Source organism: Gambusia affinis, linkage group LG06 (genome assembly GCF_019740435.1).
Source record: "Gambusia affinis linkage group LG06, SWU_Gaff_1.0, whole genome shotgun sequence".
NCBI classification, from domain to species: domain Eukaryota; kingdom Metazoa; phylum Chordata; class Actinopteri; order Cyprinodontiformes; family Poeciliidae; genus Gambusia; species Gambusia affinis.
In genome coordinates, this window is record NC_057873.1 from 21,859,570 (window position 1) to 21,880,091 (window position 20,522).

At 42.2% G+C, this 20,522-nt stretch overlaps 1 protein-coding gene across 6 annotated transcripts in view; it reads right to left on the reverse strand.

Moving 5' to 3' along the window:
* The window catches only part of npas1 (neuronal PAS domain protein 1), a 91,463-nt gene that overhangs the window by 43,820 nt on the left and 27,121 nt on the right, over window positions 1-20,522 (reverse strand). For 5 of the 6 annotated variants that reach the window (XM_044120678.1, XM_044120676.1, XM_044120673.1 and 2 more), the window contains exon 3: window positions 1,123-1,292. In XM_044120678.1, the coding sequence (XP_043976613.1) occupies window positions 1,123-1,217 (95 nt within the window). In that variant the 5' untranslated portion in view covers window positions 1,218-1,292. Of the gene's footprint in view, window positions 1-1,122; window positions 1,293-12,117; window positions 12,592-20,522 lie in introns of those variants that run through there. The other variant, XM_044120674.1, reaches the window with a different exon arrangement.

Consider the following 20,522-nt stretch of genomic DNA (forward strand, 5'->3'; position numbering starts at 1 on the left):
TGTTTGTGTGTACACGGGTGTGATATTCTCTTTTGAGTCTACGGGGTTTTCGCGCCGAGATTTCCAGCGTGCGTGTGCAATAAAAAGTGTGTTAAATTTGAGTGTGCAGATATGGTTATATCTTAATCAGGTGGCACAGCTGCTGTATTTTTCGCCCCCCTAACATGTGAAATCGGTGTGTCTCCCTGCGAGTGTGTGTGTGGACTCATGCTGCCAGCCCGTGTAACATCTCATTATTATACTGCCTCGACCCCAGCCACCGAGAACAATCAATACGCACACATTGATTCTGCTTAGTTTTTATATCCGCCTGTAAATGACTGCCCATTAATAATTCCTGCCAAATTTACTTAATCTCCTTTAAGGGGAAGGTGCAGGGGGTCCCGTGTCTGACAGGACTGGCAGGTGAGCACCGGCGCAGGTGAAATGTAGCGCTGAGCAGAACAGACTTACGTCTTCTGTATTGTGTTTCATTGAAGGGGAACTCTTTATCAGGCTGTCAGTATGTGCAAGGGTGTCAACCCATGGATTTCACCTTGTGGAGATTAATTCATGGGCATGCTCCCAGGCTTATATTGGTCTCTGTGTGTGTGTGTGTGTGCGTGCGTGCGTGTGTGTGGTGTGTGTATGTGTGTGTGTTAGCATTTCTCATCTTGCAAAGCCCATTTGTCCGACAAATACTTACATTGTGAGGTGCTGTTTTTGGGTTGGGGGTCAGGTTTATGACTCCGGTGCAAATTAAGTTCAGGTGATCTTTAGAGTTAGGCATGTCCTTTTAATTGTTAGGCTTGGGTCAGGGTTGGGCTACAGAAATTAATTAAAAATTAGTGGAAGTTAATGAAGATGAAAAAGTACTGATTATGAGCCAGTGGAACATACAATAGGTCAAATAATCTGCCAGTTGAACTAGTACATTTTCATCTATATAAAAAAAATATTGACTTAAAACAAGCCCCCATAAACCTTCTGAAAAGTTACTTCTAAATTAGTTTAGTCTTATTTCAAATCTACAAAGATAACTACATTAGACAATAAAACACTTGGTAAGATCTTATGCTTTTGCAGAGAGTGAAGATAGAAATATATAGATAGATATACTACGTGTGTGTTGGAGAGTCTTACCAGGGTAGTGTAGGAGGTTTGGCGAGAAGTCCTTGAAGGAAATCCCACTCCACACTCACACATTTCCCCTCGCTGACAAACGGCATGCTCGCCATGCTTGCTCCAATCCAGCGCCTGGCGCTGCTCCTTAACGAAGGCTGCGATCGGTTCGGATTGCCACAGACTCAGACCTGGAAATTCACGAGAAACGGGTAAAGTGTAAGACGTAAATTAGCCAGGTGACCTTGGTTCAGTCATCAATATTTGCCATAAAATCCTAATGATCTACTTAAAGTTTATGAGCAGAGAGCACACATTCGAGTTTGAGGATCTGAAATTTATTACGTACTGTAAGCTTTCGTGTTTTTGTCTAAAAATGCGTCTGATATTTTTGTATAGTACGAAAGTACTCCAAATTAGTATCAATTCAGGGAAGAACTGATACTTACTTGGATCTTTTGGCATGTCACTAATAACAAAAACATAAATTTTGTCCTAATTTTTATTGCTGAGTCTATAGAAAATACCCAAAATAACAGTTTGACAGACGTGGAGGTTGAATTTTTGCACCTACAAGGTAATTCCCAAAGGACTCTTTGCTGGAAACTTGGCATACAGTAGATGGATGAAGTGAAGGGCCAGGTGCATGTCTTAGGTCCTGTCTCAGGTCTTCACTAGATTTTTTCCCTGCTACTCCTCAGGGAAATCTCTTTAAAATACAGTCCGTCTGCTGCAGACAGTCTTTTCTAGGCCTGATGTTTTTTCTTTTGGTTATTTTTACTGGAAGTTATTGCAAGATCTCCTAAGATTCATCATGTTTGCAGTAATTATTTTAAATGGGACCTATTATGCAAAATTTTTATTTTTGAATATTCTTGTACTTTCATTTGGGTCTTTGCTGCTTCTAGAAAGAGTTATAGCACCAAACAGGGTCTGAGAAATGTTAGCAAACAATGGTAAAGAACATGTCTTGTACAGTGAATAGACCTATCCTAATTTGTTCCCAGAAACATAATAGGTTTTTCTTTAAGATGTTTAAGAACTTGACTGAACATCTGCACATTTAAACAAACAAAAAGGTTGAAACAATGTCAGACAGCCTGTGCAACAAATGACATAACAAAGAAGAGAACTTTGTCTTTACTTTTGGAAATGTTCTTTTGAAATACACTTTTTTTTTTCTTTTCAAAAAGCACCGTGGCTACATCTACGTGAAGCGATACATTCTTTATGTACACATGCTTGTGACTTATCAGCTAATAAACATCTGAAGGTTCTGGGCAGCTGGTTGACAAAACTTATTACATTTATGATGCATCAATAAATTGATCTGTGATTAGAGATGGGTTTTACTCTCATCAGTTCTAGCTGTTGTTCTGGAAGTGGAATAATAAAATAAACATTTATTTCCCACATTTTCATCAATTGCAATTGGAAAACCAATCCATACTTTATTTGGTCTGGGTTTGGATCTTCATGGAGAATGTTTTGAATTTCATAAACATCAGATAAAGGGTATGGTCATATGATGGAAATGATGGATGGGGCTAATCTTGGAGAAGAAAGAGAGAACGAGAGACAAAATGAGAGAGAAAGAAGTGCAACGGTTGCACATTGCCTCAACTATAAACAACGTTCCTGTCTATGCTAAAGTAAACTTATCTCTACACTAGGATGCTACCACCACCACGTTTCCCATCATTATGGTGCGTTCAGGGTAAAGTGTAGTGTTGGTTTTCTGCTACACATAGCATTTTGCATGTGGGCCAAAACACTCTTATCTGACCAGAGCACCTTCTTCCATGTGTTTGCCGTTTTTCCTGGCTCATGACAAAGTGAAAATTGGACTTATTGTCTTTCTTTCAACAATAGATTTTGTCTTCAACCCTTTTCCAGAGTTTTAATTGTAAAAAACTTGACCAACAAAGCATATTTTTCCTCCCACTTCACATTTACGCACTACTTTGTGTTGATTTGTCAACTCTAAAGTAAAATAGAATACGTACGCATTTCCAAAGTGACAAAAGCGTTCACAGATATGCATAGAATGACCTCGCTAAACGCCCCATTCACATAAAAAAAGTTTCCAAACTAGTGACTGTGGTTTCAACCAAATATCTCTACGGACAAAACACATTGTCCACCACCTCTATTTGCTGTATTGTGCCAACGTTCAAAACTCCTGTCATAGAATCTGCCAGTTTTCTCTGTGGTCCTCAAACATGGCTCTGCTCCTCAACAGTTTCCCTCCCCTCTGTGCTGTGTTGACATTTAAAGGGCTGCTGTGGCCCCCAGCACCTCAGTGTCATGCCCTTGGGCCTCACATGCCCCCTCTCTCTCTCTCTTTCTGACTCTCCATATCTATCTCCCTCTTCCTTCAGGCTGGCTGGGTCAGCACAATCACGTCAGTAGAGCTTTGCCAGGGCAAAGAAAAATGGATTATGTCTCGAGTTCGAGCATGGCTATGCTGACCTCGGCTAAGAGGGGTCAGCAGCAGCCGGGCAGGTTTGGCAGATATCATTTCACAAATCTGACCTTAAACAGCCAACATTAAATGCAAGCGAGAAATCTTCCTGGACAGATTTCAAAGGCAGACAAGTCAATAATCAGTTTCACAAAGAAAGACAGAGATCGGGTCATCTTTCATTGTTTTATTCTGTCTTTAAGCAGCTAAAGCAAAGAGCAGAAAAGTAGGATGTCTATTTCTAACATGATCCGAGGTCAGCCATGTCAAAGCTGGCCTTTGTGGGCACAGATGTTGTATGCATTCACATAAATATTTAAAAACCTCAGCATATGAACGACATACACTAACAGAGCTTAATAATCCACAAAATACAGAGAGAAGTTGACTACCTGAGCGAGGTAGTCAGTTTTTCCTGACTTTAGTTTGGTTATTTTACAATGAAGAGACTTGCTGTGTCATTTACAACCTGGCTGAAAAAGTTGCATAATAAACCTGGATCTCTGTGGCACATGACTACGTATAAGAAAAAAAAAGAAATGGCAACATGTGAGATAACGGAGAAAATTCTGGAGTTCATTTGGGTGGCACGCCCCTCCACCACTTGTTGCTGTGCACTGGCACTCAGCTGGCAGGAACTACAATCTTACACTTTTAGCTCCTCACAAGAAAGAAAGAATCAGTTGTTTGCAAATGTTTCTGGCTCCACCACCAATCACTGCAACTGATTGGTGGAGTGACTGCAGGCTGACTACCACAGCAGATAGCTCAACCAATTAACCAGCTAATTATAGCTAAGTTACTCAGAATCAGAGGAGCAGAATCACAAAAAGGTATAGAAGTGACTAGTAAATTAAGCTGATCAGTATTCTACATTTTTGCTTTTTTTGTAAATAATATGAAACTGTTAATTTCACCATTAGCATCCAGAGAAAATCTCATAATGGCTCGTACCAGGTTGTAATTTAAACTTTAAGGAGAGCCAGACCGGCCAGATCAAGTTTTCTACAACTTAGTGGAGTTTACAGTGAGGAAGTGTGCTCTCCCTCATCTGGTGCTGGGTCCTGCCAGTGCTTTACTATTCCCTCGCTTACAAGAAAAACTAAATTGTGTTGTTTGGAAAGAAAAGTGACAATGACAAAAAAGAGATAGACATGGTCTGGAAACCAATCACTCCTATTAGAACAGCGCTGTTTTAGCAAACGGACTCGGCTACTCAAGCACAATAAACACTGGAGATTAACTACTCAATTTATTTGGTGTTTGAACCTACATTTTTGGTTTGTCCCAAGGCATAAAAAGTACTATAAACCAATGCTGTTGTACAGAAACAATTTCATAATGGCCTATGTCATGTTGGTACAACTGTTTGACAAACGTGCTTAATTTTCCAGCCTGATGTTAAGCCCCTTTTAAAGTATTCCCACTGCCATCATATTCATTCACCTACAGCGAACCTATATACTTTAATCCCATAAGTGGAAAGCCGACAAATCTCTTCCTTGGGAATCTGGGAGAGTCGACAGGGTCAAGCGGAGGGCAGTGCACCTCTGTCTAACAACTTCACCTTTGTCACCTTTTCTGCCTCACCTGGATAAATGCTCTTCATGCCAAATTAGGCTGTGTGGGGCTGGACGGAGGGATCAAAAGGAGACACAGACAGGAAACCGTTTTCACAGCCTCACGCTCACACACTCACATACGCAGCCAGCCTCCAGCCCATACCTGTGTGTTTATCTCTTAATTGACCCTATCTGTGCTTATCTAATCTGCCCTCCCCATCTTTCTGTCTCAAACTATCTCTGCATCTCTCACTGAGTCCGCCTCTATCTGAGCGGACACGGGGCCGTAATGGACAGGAGCCTCCACAGTAATTATTCAATCAGCCTCATAACCTTGTCGCAGGTTGGGCGGCCCATTAATGCACTCGCTCAAATGGACCCCGCCACATTGACTGCTAATGCTCGGGCTAGCCGTTGCAGCACAACAGGCTGAATGTCAGACATGTCATCCTGCTAGACGGAGTGTGAAACTCCCCCAATCGAGCCGGGCTGCTGTATTCTGCCGCTGCGCAGCGGGAAACGTATAGGACAAGCAAGGTGCGATCCCTTTAAAGTAAAAAAAATAAAATACTGTGTTCACAGCTGTGGAGATCAACTCCCATCAAGTGTGACCGCAGGTGCTCAAAATGTGTTGCTGCTGTGCTATATACTTGTTAGTGTGGCGTATGTGTGCATATGTGAGGGTGCCTTTGAGACCCTCACCCTATAAAGTCATGCTCTCTTGGCAATGTGTCAACAGCAACAGAGAGGAGGGCACCGCGAGCGAACACTCGTTCACAAGCCGCTCTTTGCTGCCCGCTTGGCTCCGGCTCTGTTTATTTTCAGCGGGGACGTTTAATTAGGGCCTCCAGCTGTCAGAGGTTCGTTAGCGCGCCCCTCCTCTTCCCCAAGCTGCCCCTCCCCATAGGGAGTCAGGAGTTAAGGCAAATGAACACATTTAAGTCAAACAGCACGCCGACAGACAACGGCCCCGCCGCCTTGCCACCAGCTCCCCTAGGTAGGGGCATGGTTGTTTTATGCCTCATCTCCACAACCCCTGGGGCCCAATACCGAGTCTGGCCAAGACTGCGAATGCAGAGGCACAGGAGCTCTCATTGCCCACTAGAGATTACATGCACACTGCAGTCATGCGAAGGTGAAGAGCAGAAACAAGTCTGTGCAAGCCAATAGTTTGCAGAAAATAACAAGGATTTCGCTTCAGAAGGTCTTTGCTTTTAATTTTTTGTCAAAATTCTGCAGAATTATTCATCAAAAATATTTTATTAAACTTTTTTTTATCCATTTATTGCATGCTGTATAGGCATGGGTGATATGAACTTCAATTTTCTTTTCAAAACAGTGGGTAATTGTGGTTGATATAGCGGTACTTTTTCTTTGTTTCTGTACCAGCGTAAATAAACAAAATAGCATTGTTCAAATTCTCATCATTATAGAAAGATTTCACTACTAAGGATCTGCAGACAGCTCTCCCCCGGTTCTCTGCAGCCCATTCCTCTTTAATTACATCAAACGTAAAAGGTAAAAACGGCACACACATGCAACAGCAGTGTGAGATATTCCTTTGAATAATTTCTTATCAAATACAGAGCGCTCAATATCATGGAAGATGTTGAAAACATGGTTGGCTGTAACATGAGCAGAATATTTGATGTACTTAGTTTTCTATCTTTGCCTTTCATGTTGTTGAGTGCTTGTAAATGAGTGTCTGGAGCGTCCGGGGAGATGAAGTTTGGTATTCTGGTTGGAGGGCTTGAAAACTACTTATCATGCATTACGGCCGCGGTTGGACCTGAGGATTTGGAAGTCAAAACACTTTTTAATGTACAATTTTTCAGCCGCTGATCAATCGACAGCTGCTGGACATGAAGATCTACCCCCCTTCCACCTTGCCTCCTGCTATTCCGACTCGCTCGGCATTCCGCTTCCGTAGTGAAGCTACGGCTGCTCTTGACCTTGACAGTTCTGGTTGATTCCCAACCCAAGGCTCTCTTCAACTCTCAGGGGCCCCGGCGTCCGCCACCCCCTCCCCAGAAGATCGTCTCACACTCCCATCATCTACAATCCGCATCCCCACCCCACCATCCTTCGCCCTCAGCCCCTCCCCCTTCTTTTTTGCTCCTCCGCGGCCCTTGCTTGGGTCATTAATTATCTAATGGAATCAATACGCCGTTAGATTTGACCAGCGTGACCCCGCCCGCCCCCAGGTATCTCTGCAGTGATGAGCAAAGGAGGAGCTGCTCTGGGCTGGGTGTGAAGGAATGATGATAACAGCCAGCACAGGGAGCAGCATCCCTAAAACTGAAGGAGCGCAAAATAAAGAGATCAGCAAATAAATAAATGATTAAAGAGGGATAGAGGGGTGGACGGAGAGCACACAAGGGGACGGGGGAAGCATAAGGAGAAAAAAGAAACACAGGAAGGGAAGTGATGAACAGATGAGGACGCTGGCAAATAAGTAGAGAGAAAGAGATTTGCTAATGTTCACCTTCTGTAATCAATATCTATTCCCGCCTCTTCTTTTATTACGGATAGCTTTGGTGTGCGTGCTTTGATGTCCGCTCCTCACAGGCGTGCAGCAACACAGAATGTCATAATTATCATCCTCTCCGGCCCAGGACACACTTAAGAAATCTCCAGCTGTCCCCGCACACATAAACTATGATGCCGAAACAATAAGTGTGAAGAAGAGCTTTTTTGTCCTGATTAATCTCAAAAAATGCCTCACGTGTTTCACACTTAAAAAGAGATGGACTAAAAGAGGGTGGACTTTGTCTCACGATGGATGTTTAAGGGAAATGAGAGCTGTACAGTCATTAATAATTGTATAACTATATTTCATGAGTCATACTTTTTGTTTACAGTCCTTTCAGCGGGTAAAAGAGAAACTAACAGTGACTAAAGTTTTCTTTGGTGGAATGAAGGAATGGAGTGCTGCCTCTCCCCCCACCTGTTGCCATACACTGCCAGTCAGCTGGCTGCAAAAATGTCTAAACATTTAACTTACAAAAAAAGAATTAGGGTATTTGTTAATATTTAATGATTAAGGTTTTGATACAGTTAACATGGATTCTGCAGGTTTTACCAACTCAAATGTAAGACTTTTTAAAACAACTATGAATGAAATTTAAGACCTGCATTTCCACAGAAATGTACAAATTTCATCCAACCAACTGGAGATAAATTTGCACTTAACCGCTACAGACTCAAAAACTCTAATCAGCTAGCAAAGGTATGTTAGCAATGAGTTACCAGTAACCTCAAGTCAAAGAAAGCAATGAAGATGTGTGTGTGAAATTCAAACATTTGCATGACAGAAAAGCCCCGCGAGAAAACAAAAATACATATAGAAAATATGAGACTGAATTGTTCTGCGAAGATAAAATCTAAGATCTGTAATTAACATATTAAAGGCAAAGTTTTTTTAGGGGCTTAATTTTAGATACATGAATTTAAGACGTTTTAAGGATGTGCATACACTCTGGTTAAACTTTATGAAGAGCTGCTCAGTTAAATATTTCATCATGAGTTCAAGTAGCATCTAAGAGCTCTTTGCTTGCTATTGAAAAGGCTGCACTGTTAAAAGAGAAAACATGTAGAAGATGACAACAACCCAGAAGTATAATTCACAAATGTTTCATTGCCCAGACATAAACATAATAATTTTAACCCGGGCCTAAGCAATGTAAAAGTGAAACACAAAAAGAGTGCTACATAAAGATATCCACTGACATCTGCAAGTGAATTAAAGTAGGCTAGGGCTGACTGCATGGGTTTATTAAAGCTGGACATTCATTGTATTTGTTAAGACACATTTGGATAGAACTGATGAAAAAATTTATAATAATTATTATTTTGAAAAACATTTTTTTGTCTGGGCAACAACAATTATGAGGTCTGGCCGAAAAATATCCATGGACGTCCAGTATGTGGAGCTTGTCATGACAAGTGACAATAAAGAGAGTTCAAGAACATTTTAGAGCTTCTGTAAAAGCAAACAAACGTGGAAAAAATAAGAAAGTTGACAGAAAAACATCCTTTCTGACTGTGGAGGAGTCAGCCAAATGGATTCAACCCTCTATCCAGGGCAGTAGATTGTAAATCCACTCTTGCAAGACTTCACTATATCAGAGCTGACCTCTAAGTAACCACAGGCCAAAGAACGGCACACGGGGCCACTGACTCAGGAGTAAAAATACACACTGTGAAGAAGCACACATGCTTAAGCGAACATGCTGATGAGTGTGGTAAACATGTCAGAAAGCCTGATGATAGTTGCACAAGCTGTGTGGGTGTTCACTTCTGGAAAGCAAAACTGTCTTTGAAAGAAAAGTGTTTGAAACTTGTTGCTTTGTTTGAATATTTTAATTTCTGTTTTCAGCTGCGGAATGACGGAAATGTCGAAAACTCAAACAAGTCGCAAAACTGATATTGGACTTTAAAGGGGGAATCTGCATGCCTTTACATTTCCTGTAATCTCCAAATGCATGCGTGTGTTTGAGCGTGCACAGATCCCTTCAGGCGTCTGTGTGAATGACAGCGGGGGTTATGTAAGGAGCCACAGCGGGGCCGGAGTGGACAGTCCAACCGGAGATCAGGTCAGCAGACTGTGACACTAAACACATCTCCCTGACACCGCGCTGACACCCTCTGTCACAGACCCACACACTGTCTGTCAGCGCTCTTCACACACACACGCACACAATCGCTTGCACGGCAAGAGCAAAGAAGTGTGCGAGCGACTGTCTGTCAACACACTGACCACCTCAGAGAGTGTGTTTCTAAGAGAGCAGCAGACAGAGGAGAAAATATCAAGAGATAAAAGAAACGGAAGGAGAGCAGGAGACGGGGTGTTTACCTGCCGAGCTGAAGACGGCAATTATAAGTCACTAAAAGCGAGCATTTGAAAAATTAGGCCAGGAAAGAAAGAAACAAGCTTACAAATGGCATTAAATCCCATTTCGTCTCGTAACGGTCGCAGCAGGTAACCGTTGAGGACCAATTACCACAAACAAAAAAAGTTACTTTTCTAAAACAGCTAAAATCTTCCATCATACGCCTTCACTTCTTCTTGTTAAAGTCCTTTTAATTGAATGCCAGAAAATGTGGGTGGAGAACAGTCCTGTCCCTCCTTCACCTGTTGCTGCACACTGCTGATCAGCTGGCTAAAAGATTACTTTTACACATTTCTCTTGCTTACAAAAATAGCAGTCATGATATTGAAACTAAAGGGGTACAATCCATCACTCTGGACGATGTCACGGGTAGCATTATTATACCTATGAACAAAAATAAAGCAGCAGGAACACATCATGTCAAACATCCTGGGTTTTCCAGTTTTGTACTTTCAGGCCTTGGTATTTTTATTCAAGGGCATCATCCCATGTGATTCTCATACTCCATGCGTAGTCAGGATATATTTTATCTTTCGCGAGCTTAACCCGAGTTCACTTCTTCTGCCTTTGGCACAAACCTGCACCTCCTTAAATACAAAAAAAAAAAAAAAAAAAAAAAGCTAAGGAAATAAACTTGTGTCTGGCTCTCATAAAAAGGGCCTAAAAAGAGGTTGCAAGCAAAACATCCTGCACATGCAGTTTCTGAAACGGATGGAGAGGCTCAGCGGCTCAGGAGGCTGGGGTATAAACCGTACCATGCAATGATTCACTTTGGACTCTGCCTCCTTTTGCAGCCAATCTGTGCTCAAGCAATTACAATCCTTAAAATAGAAACATTCACTGTGTAATGAAACTTAAAGTACATATTTCTACGACGGGGTTAGGTAGAAATTCCTCTTTATTTCTCCAAACATTTTTGACACCTCATCCAAATACATCTGAGCGAGTTTATGTTGTGGGGGGAATGTATCTGCGAGGCACCTGCATCCTCAGCAGGTGTGGATGCAAATGAACTTGTCGGCGGCGCTTGAAACAGAGCACAATTTACACAAAACCCACAACATAAATTTTCGGAGGGGCGTGCACATATTTACATTTAGATCGACGCATAGGCTTAAACAGAATCGGATGAAAACGTTACCTATATGTAATCGAGTTTGACTTTTGCTTCACTTATCAAAGAGAAATAATATTAAAAAAGACATAGAGAGAGGTGTGGGGGGGGGGAAATAAATGAAAACATGGGTTTCCTATGTGATGGTTTGATGCTGTTATTTACTTTACCGCAGCAGTGAAATGCTGCCTGTTTGTCACAGTCATTCTGCCAATTTGGACCACCTGCTGCAAAACACCCCGAAGGCAGCGAATGCTACCGAGCCAGTAAGCTGTGACCAATTCAGCCTCTGCAGGTGGAGACGGGCACACATGCCGTTCACTCTCAGCCTTCCTATCTCCAAACAGCAGACGCATTCAAACAGGCACGCCGAACATAAACGTACACGATTATTTGCCTTATCTGAACAGCAATGAATTTGATTTGCTAGTTTAAACTGATGAAACACACAAAGAAGTTTGTGTAAAAAAATAAAAAAATAAAATAGAGGGTAAAGAAAGAAAAATGGATGTTGTGCCTCCAAGGGATGACAGTTTGGTTAAATTTCATCGAATGATGCATTAATGTTAATTTATTAGTTTATATTTACATGCTTTTTTCTGATTACATGTGTACCCAAAAAGTCCCATCCTCTCACTCAGTTATATGGAAAGACTGTCAGACTTTTTAACATTAAGGTCATAGTTGTAAAAATTTCTACATCTTATTCACAAAATCCATAAAAAAAAGTTCTGTGCTGACAAGTTATACCCTTTTGAGAAGAACTTTGTTGATGCCTGAAAGTTTTCACAAACCTTCATCTAGTTGCATAAAACAACAAATCAGTAGATCAAAACACATTTCCGACTGAAACTGAAAGTTTAAGGATGAGAATAACTTTGCAAGTGTGTGTCTAACTGTGCGCATCCAGAACGGTGTGCGCCCAGCCGCACGCCTGCATGCGTGTGTGTGGACTGTAAGTTGTTAGATCCATTATCTACTCACCTGACGGGCATTTCCAGTCCGCATGCGGTTGATCTGATCCACTTTGTTGTCTTCCTCTTTCTCCTCCTCCTTCCCCTCCTCCTCTCCTCTAAGGTGCCCCCTTCTGTGCCCTGGCAGTGCCCACCCCACCTCCGACACCACCACCTCCTCCTCCTCCAGCAGCAGAAGCAGCAGCGCCCCGAGCTTAGACACAGCAAACAGACGCGGTGTGTGTGAGCCAAAGGGGGGCCGGCTGGGACAGTCAGGAAGGGGTGGGCACCGTCAATCCCCTCACTTTCACAAAAGCCGTGGCCGCGCAGCCGGACGCATCCTGTTGCAAGAGTGTGTGCCTGTGACAGCGGAGGAAGGAGTGTGTGTGTGTGTGTGTGTGTGTGTGTGTGTGTGAGACGAGCTGATGCGGCTCTCCCCGGCTCTCGGAATCACTTCACTAACACTCTGCTCCGCTGCGTCTTGGAGATGGACTCGGATTAGGACACAGCCAGTGTGAGAATCTCTTTCTCTCTGTCTAACTCCCTCCCACCCTCCCTTCTTCCAGCCGGCGCGCTCCCTCCCTCCCTTCCTCTCCACCGCTCACTCATTCACTCTCCTCGCTGAGCTTCTTTCTTTTCATTTCCTCTTGGGAAAGCCGTGCACACCAGTTGTCTCTGCCTTCAGCTGCTCCCTGCCTCCCTCCCTCTCAGTCACTAGTAAATATAAAAGGCATGCTTGTACAGCCCCTCGCCTTGGCTTCCCTCTGACTCTCCCTCCCTAACTCGCTGTGTCTCATGCTTTCGTTTACCCCCACCTCCACGAGCTCCCCCCCTCTCCTATTCCCCTTTCTCAGTTTCTTTCTCACTGTCAAAGCTGCCTTTCAAATGCTGATTAGCAGCAAAAAAAGAGAGGGAGAGAGAGACACACAAGGAAGGAGAGAGGATGCCTGAAACAAGTGGGAGATTCCATCACATTCAAACAGATTGCACAATGTGACTGGCGTTCTGTAAACACTTGTTTTTGTCGCTGTAGGGGGGCTTCCACACTGACTGGACACTTGCTAGAGCATCAAAATGAATTACAAGGACATTTTACTCTGAAAATTTAAGATTCCCTCTCTTTGGAAACTTATCTGTATCCAACATTTCAATCAAACATCAAGAAGATTCTGAATTGAAATGACTTTATTTTATTTCAACATTTTCCAGTGTCAAAATCTTCTCATCTAAAACTTTTTCTTAGGGTCTGCTGTCGGTTTTCACCACTTTAAAATTCAAGAAATGAGAATGGGTCATTTGTTTTCTGATTTTTGATCCTTGTTTCAGTTCAAAATTTACGTGAACAAAAACGAGTACCAATAACAGCCAGAACTAAATGATTTGCTTTTTTAGGTAGGGAACGGTTCAAATACAAATCTGAAACAGTGTGCAAGGCTTATGAGACCAAAATAAAACATTTTAGAGCAAAAATGCTACGCGTGAAAGAAACCTGACTCTGCACTGTACCCTGAACACAACATCCCCACATGGTGGTGGTAGCATCATGATGTGGGAATGCCTTGATGGGAAGATGAATAGAAATAAATCTCGAAAGAAAATTGGTCAGGGCTGCAAAAGTCTTAAGTCTGGGACAGAGATTAGCGACACAAAGCATATAGCTCAGATAAAAATATCTTCATGTGTTACAGTGGCGCAGTCGAATGTGAAGCAGGACTTGGAACTACATGTACTCTTTCCATCCAATCTGACTGAAGTTAAATGGATTATGTATATTTTTTTTTCTTACACTTCACAGTTATGTTCTACTTTGTGTTGTTCTATCACATGAAATCCCCCCCAAAATACTTCAGAGTTTACAGCTAGTCACTGTGGAAATGTTCAATGGGAATTTTGGAGGGTTCTGTATATTTCATTTTAGTATTTAACCCTTTTATTGAAAATATAAGTAATTTTGTTACGTTACCATCTTCAGGGACAGAGAGGTAGCATCCCTGTCAAACTGTTTCATTATGTGGCCAACTTTTTAACTGCTGCTGATTGGTTCTGCTGTTTGTAATTCACCGTGCTCCTCCACTGCCAATCACATTAATGCCCATAGCTCTGAGCAATCTGTGTCCGCAACGTCTGCGACCAGCCAATCATGCCCAGACAGGGGACTGTGGCCAAAATGGATATTCATGTGGTCAGACAAGAACACTGTTCAGAGCTGAGCCAACGTAGGTTACCAAAAATTATAAATTATAAAATATCATGTCTGAGGGAACCCGCACAGTCTGCAGAGCACACCATTGCCAGGTGTAATGCGAGTTTAACAGAAACATTTAAAAAAGTAATCAACTTTAACAAGTAGGAAAAAAACAACAACCTTAAGATCAGTTCTTTAAATAGCTGAATTATTCATTACATTCAAATAGGATTTGGGATCTCTTCTGCCAAAACGACTCTCAGTCTTATGGTACACAGCTAGAAAAGTTTCTAGTGGACAAATGTACGGAAAGCAATGAAGCAAACAAATTATTTATGCATTTTCACATAACGCAACTTTATAGCACAATCAAGTATCTATGTTACCTTCAGTTGCTATAAAAATGCTGAACATTAAACATGACTTAAAAGAAATCAGATTTTGTGATCTAAGGCCTTACTGGTGTTAAATTACTCCTACTCTTTCCAAGACGCCGCCTTCAGAACGTCATCACAACAATGCTCCCCATTATGCTGTTTAAAGCAGTTCTTAGGAGCGTTGGACGGAGACGTAGTTTGCATGATAAGCTCAGCAGACGTGCAGTTTCACATTTGGATGTTTTCTCATGTACTAATAGGATGCAACCAAGGGCATTCAAAAACAGTTTCATGGTCAAAGAGAATCCTTTTTTGTAAAATTTAAAGCAAGAACAGCATTGCCCTGCTAACCTACAGTGAAGATGTTCTGATATCCATTGATTAAACTGAAGCACATTACAACACACACAAATATATATTTTTTTATTAAGACATAAATTTCTATTGGGTGAGGTATAAGAACCTATCAGCAAATTTGGTCCTTATTTGGTTGATGTTTTGTGTGTTTCTGATAGCAAAATTACTGTGAATAATCTTTCCAGAGAGAGAATCTAGAGTCTCCTCGGGGGTTTAATCCCTTTTCTATGATTTAATAAAACCCATAACTCATAAAAGTCTGAATTAGATTAATTAGTCTGAATACTTGTGAGACATAGAAATTATTGTCTTTTAGTTCTTAATACTTTAAAAAAATGTTTAAACAAAATAGCATTCCTTTTTTTTCCCCACCAGGGGGTCTTTTGTGGGCTCTAGTGTCCCTTATATGACAGTAGGCTGACAGGAAAGGGGGAAGGAGAGGGGGGAAGACATGCGGCAAATGTCGTCGGGTCCGGGAATCGAACCCGCGACGGCCGCGTCGAGGACTCAAGGCCTCCAAATAAGGGTCGCGCTATCCCCTACGCCACCACAGCACGCCCCAAGCATTCCTTTTTTGATTGCTTTCCAATACAGGTTGCATGAGAATCAGAATTGTTTGTCTTGTGGAGAAAAAAAAACACTTTACTTTTGTCTCAAGTTTTTTTGTCTTTTAATTCATCTGTTTTAATAGACAGTAAGAGTCATTTCTTCCTGTTGTGAATGTAGCTGTTATGTCAATGGACAGATAAGGTAATTTAGGTTATAGATGGAGTAATGGTTTTGACAAGTTATGAGGTTGATCGAGTTTTGAACAGTAATATCATTTAAAGTAGCAGATATCTGCTACATCGTGTACAAGATGACGTTTTCGTTCACTCTCTGAAGTGACTGAAGTGTGCATTTTGTCCTCCAGCCACCAGAGGGATTGCAATTGAGAGGCTCTCACTGAGAAGGCCTGCACCTGCCATTCAGCCACATAATCCAGCAGTCGCTTTTTGCGGGTATAATGCTGAATTTGAAGGTTAAGAAAAAGAATCGGCAACCAAACAGATTTATAATGGGGGAAAAAAAAATTGATTAAAAGAAAAAACACTGACCACACCATTAGTCTATGGTGAAACGTGAACAAAACTGAGTTTTCCTTTTAGGTATCTCGGGCTTCTGGAAACAGCAAAATGGTTTTACTCCTGTTAACGAGGGGATTCAATTTAAGGCGCAACTTTTTAAGATGAAATTACTTCAGCTGGAGACCCTTCAGGAGCTGCAGCCTCCCCACTTTAAATTGGTTTTAAAGGCGCTCTGGTTGTGCATGAACTTAAATAAATGCGCTTTGGTATTTTCCACACCCAAAAGTATGAAATGTAACGCATGGACGAGATCAAGGATGCACACACATGCTGGCTTATACGTGAACAAATAATCACACTCAGAGACTCACTCAAGTACTCTCTCCCTCCCTCCATCCCCCCTCTCCTCTATTCGTTCCCCTTGCCCTCAAACACTACTCAGAATATTGATACATCACCCCCTCCTCCTTTCTCTCTCCTGTCTCCGTCTCTCTCTCCCTCCATCACTCACTTTCTCTACTGAATACTGATAGGCTGTCTACTTCGTGGTCTGAGTTTCAAATCTCTCCCTCCCTCTTTGCTCCCTGTGACGCTACACTCGCTATACACACACACACACACACACACACAAAAAGCCCCAGCAACATAAAGGAAGAAATAGCAGAAGTTAATGCACTGAGGTAGACATAAATTCACTTAAGTACCATTTCAGATTATGTCAAGCTAAAAATGGGCTTAACATTGTGGAAAAGAAGGAATGGGGGACAGGGGAGAAGGGGTGACAGAGTAGGGAGGAGGAAAAGTCTTGCCAGCGGAAACTGGCCGAAGTGCTTGTAGCGCTGTGGTGAACTGGCAGCCAGCGACAAAAAGGGAAACGACGTGTGAAAAGTGGAGGCAAATGAAGACACAGTCACTGTTTTTTTTTTTTCTCCTTTTTCTTTTTGGTCCGATTTTCACCCTCCCGCCCCATTGTCAGCCATTGCCACGGACGGGGGTGGGGCTGGGGGTAAGAAGGAAATGAATGAGGTTGTCAAAGAATCCCAGTGAGCCCCCTTTTACTTTACACACACTTACACAACCACGCACACACTGAATAAACCCTGCAATGTTTGAGAGCAGGAGCGAGCGGAAACGAGAGAAACAACACAAGCAAAAACGCCTCACTTTCCTCACACATATGGAAAGGTGGCAGGGCCTTTTTTTGTTGTTTGTGTATTTAAGTGTGAGTAAGTGTGTGTGACTATAGTCTCTTTGGAGGAGGCTTTCTGCCTACAATAGAAGTGCAGCACGTCTGAGACGCTGAGAGGGAGTGTGTGATTTTGTCCTCCAAGTCTTCCCCAGGCGTCCTTGAAGGAGACTTACGGAGAATATTTGACTCCGTGTCTGCTTCTTTGTGTGTGTGTGTGTGTGAGACATTGTTTGAGCTCTCGCAGGCTCAGTTCAGTACCCGAGGCTTGCCTCGCGGAGCTGTATTACAGGTGTTCCCTTCACAAGCCACGGCGCTCCTCAAGTAACAAAAAACCACAGAGCTGGAAAAAAAAAAAAAATTAATAAATAAATAAGAAATTGCCCAGCTTAATGAATAAGTAATGTAATTAAATCCAATGGTTAGATAAAATCATGAGTCAGTTTATTTCTACGCGTGTGCTTGTGTGCATACACACTCTTCTGAAGTTGCTCGTAACTGTCTGTTGCAGTCAGCAGGAGAGTCACACCCATGTCTGACCTTGTTTCTCCGCCTGTCTACACATGCTATCGACTGTGGTCAGTCCGATGTCGTGACAGGACGCTGCGCTCCTCGAGAAGCGATGCAAACACACCGGAGGAAGAAGAAATATCCTCATCCTTAAGCAGCACGCGTACTTTAGGGCCGCAAAACCTATAGAAATTCAAAGTATAAATCATAATTGACCTTAGCACTGTTTGTCAAAGCAGATGAGCTGCCTGCTACAAAACGTGGTTCATCGCGAGACACAAGCTTCTGGCAGCGCTCCTGAGGAGTCACATTAGTGGCATTTCGAACATGCAGAATAGCGTTACTGTCAACAGTCCAGATATTCAAGGTGCTCTACCCTCAAGGACACCTGGTGCAGTTAATGAAGCCCTGGATCGGTTACATCAGGTTTGCGTAAGACCACACCTAATTTGCAAATGTCTGCTCTTAAGAAATCTATTCAGAAGGTTGAATAAGTTTGAGACTGCATAAGTCAAGGAACATAAGGCTTATCTGGATTTTAACACCATCCCTGAAATATTCGTTATAACTATTTGAAATCTTGTGCAATTTATCACAAACCCCTTCTGGCAGCCAATAACAGCAGGTAACATAATGCCAGCCATTTTAAATGTAATAAAGCCTGTAAATAATAACATACCAAGGATGTAATAAAATTTTGGGGTTTTGTTTTAGACAGATGTTTTGCTACTTACTGCAGTAAGACATCGAAGACACCAAAGCCATACGGTAGAATTGTTTTGTGATGACTCAGGGTGACTTTGCTGCTTAAGGATCTGGACGACTTGCAGCAATTGATGGAAACATAAATTTTGTTCTGTAGCAGGAAATCCTGATGGCATCACAATTTCAGGAATTTTCTTGACCCGCATGCGGAATAAAAGTTGGAGGCACTTCTTAAAAGGTAAAAGGGTTTATTTACAAAACAAAAATGTCCAAATGACAAAGAGTCTGGGATTGTAATTCTTTCAGCATTGTCAGGAGGGGAAGACAGAAGCAATTAGAAATGGTAACGTTATGAAGGGGATGCAGAACTTTGGATGGTATGGTCTTACACTTCAACAGTGAGACTTTGGTGTGGAGGAGGAAAGTGGCTGGAGTGGGTTGATAGGTGTGTGATTCTCTTCTTTCCTGAACAGTGTATGTCAGAGAGCAGGCAGGTGGAAGATAGATGAAGAAAGCAAATGTGAGGAGAACAATCGAGGAACACAGAGAATCCAAAGGAAATCCAGAGAGAGGTAAGGCTTGGAGAACTGCACTCAGTCCTCCAAGCCGAAACCACCAAAATTCAACCTGAGAGGCACCGAGAGCAAGAGACAAGTTCAGGAACGAAGGAGGTGTAAATTCAATAAAACTCTCAAGAGAGTATGCTCAGGAGTTTGGCTTGACTTAACCCGTGATAGCTAAGAGTAATGCTATGAGATAAGTGATGTTGTGGCATGGCCTTAAACTGGGTGTTTGTGCTTTCATAATGCTCCAATGGGTCTGAATTCCAGCAATTCTGCAAGGAAGGGCAGGCCAAATTTCCTCCACAGTTATGTTAAAGACTGATTGACAGCGATCACAAATGCCTGATGCCTTTCTTAAAAGAAAAACTAAAACTTGATGCTTATCTACTTACTGTATCAAGACATTGAAGGATCCATTGGCCTTTTAGCATAGGAGATGTCTGTGCAACAACAGTTTGAGAGTTGAAAGAGTGCACCTCTTAGCCACCAAAAACAGTGCTATTTGTTCCAAACCGTACCATATGAAACAAGTCTTATGCAAAGTCTTGGCATCAAGGCAAAGAGAAACACATGGCTGACAGACGTAGTGTACCTCACAGTTCATGCACCAGTCGAAAAAGAAATGCCGAGCGAGCGATCAACAGCCGGACCTGCATGCATTTGAAGTTAAGTTCACCCTGAGATCACAGGGGACGACTATTTACTCAAAGACAAAAACGCTGAGAATTTATATGAGCCGTTTAGGCACAAGTCACTGCACAAAGGGGGAAAGCATCTGGCACTTTTATGTTCAAGACTGATTCAATTTATAATGTGTCCTCTGACCCACCACATCTTGTGTGGGAAGTAAACACAATGAAAATGCCAGAATTTTTACAGTTAAAGCCAACAGTGTTTGTGCAGTGAACGAAAATTAAGTTGCTCTGTTAAATATAGAAAGACATCACGTTGACATGGGAAGCATAGTGCTGTGAAATAGTATTTGCTTCCTGACAAATTTATTCAGTTCTTTTTTTTTTTTTTTGTTAGTCTTAAATGTTATCCACAACTGGAGAAAACATGGAACAGAGGTGAACCTTCCCAAGAGTGACTGTCTATTACAATTACCCCAAAAGTACATTGAAGACACATCTGGACGTTCACAATCATCCCTACATCTGAAACCATGCTGGCCTCACTTTATTTACCATATTTTCCGTATTGTAAGGCGCACCTAAAAATCTTCAATTTTCTCAAAAGCCGACAGTGCGCCTTATAATACGGTGCACCTTATATATGGACCAATATTGAGCCACAACAGGTCTCGAAACTACGGTAAGCAGCCGCCGACTTCATTTTACCCCGTAGAAGAAGAACTCCAGCCGCTAGATATTGGTGTCACAGGGTATTCAAAGCTAGACTGCGAACTGCGTGGGAACATGAACACTGGGAACAGTGGATGACAGAAGGCGAACACACTTTCACCAAGACAGGGAGACAGCGCCGG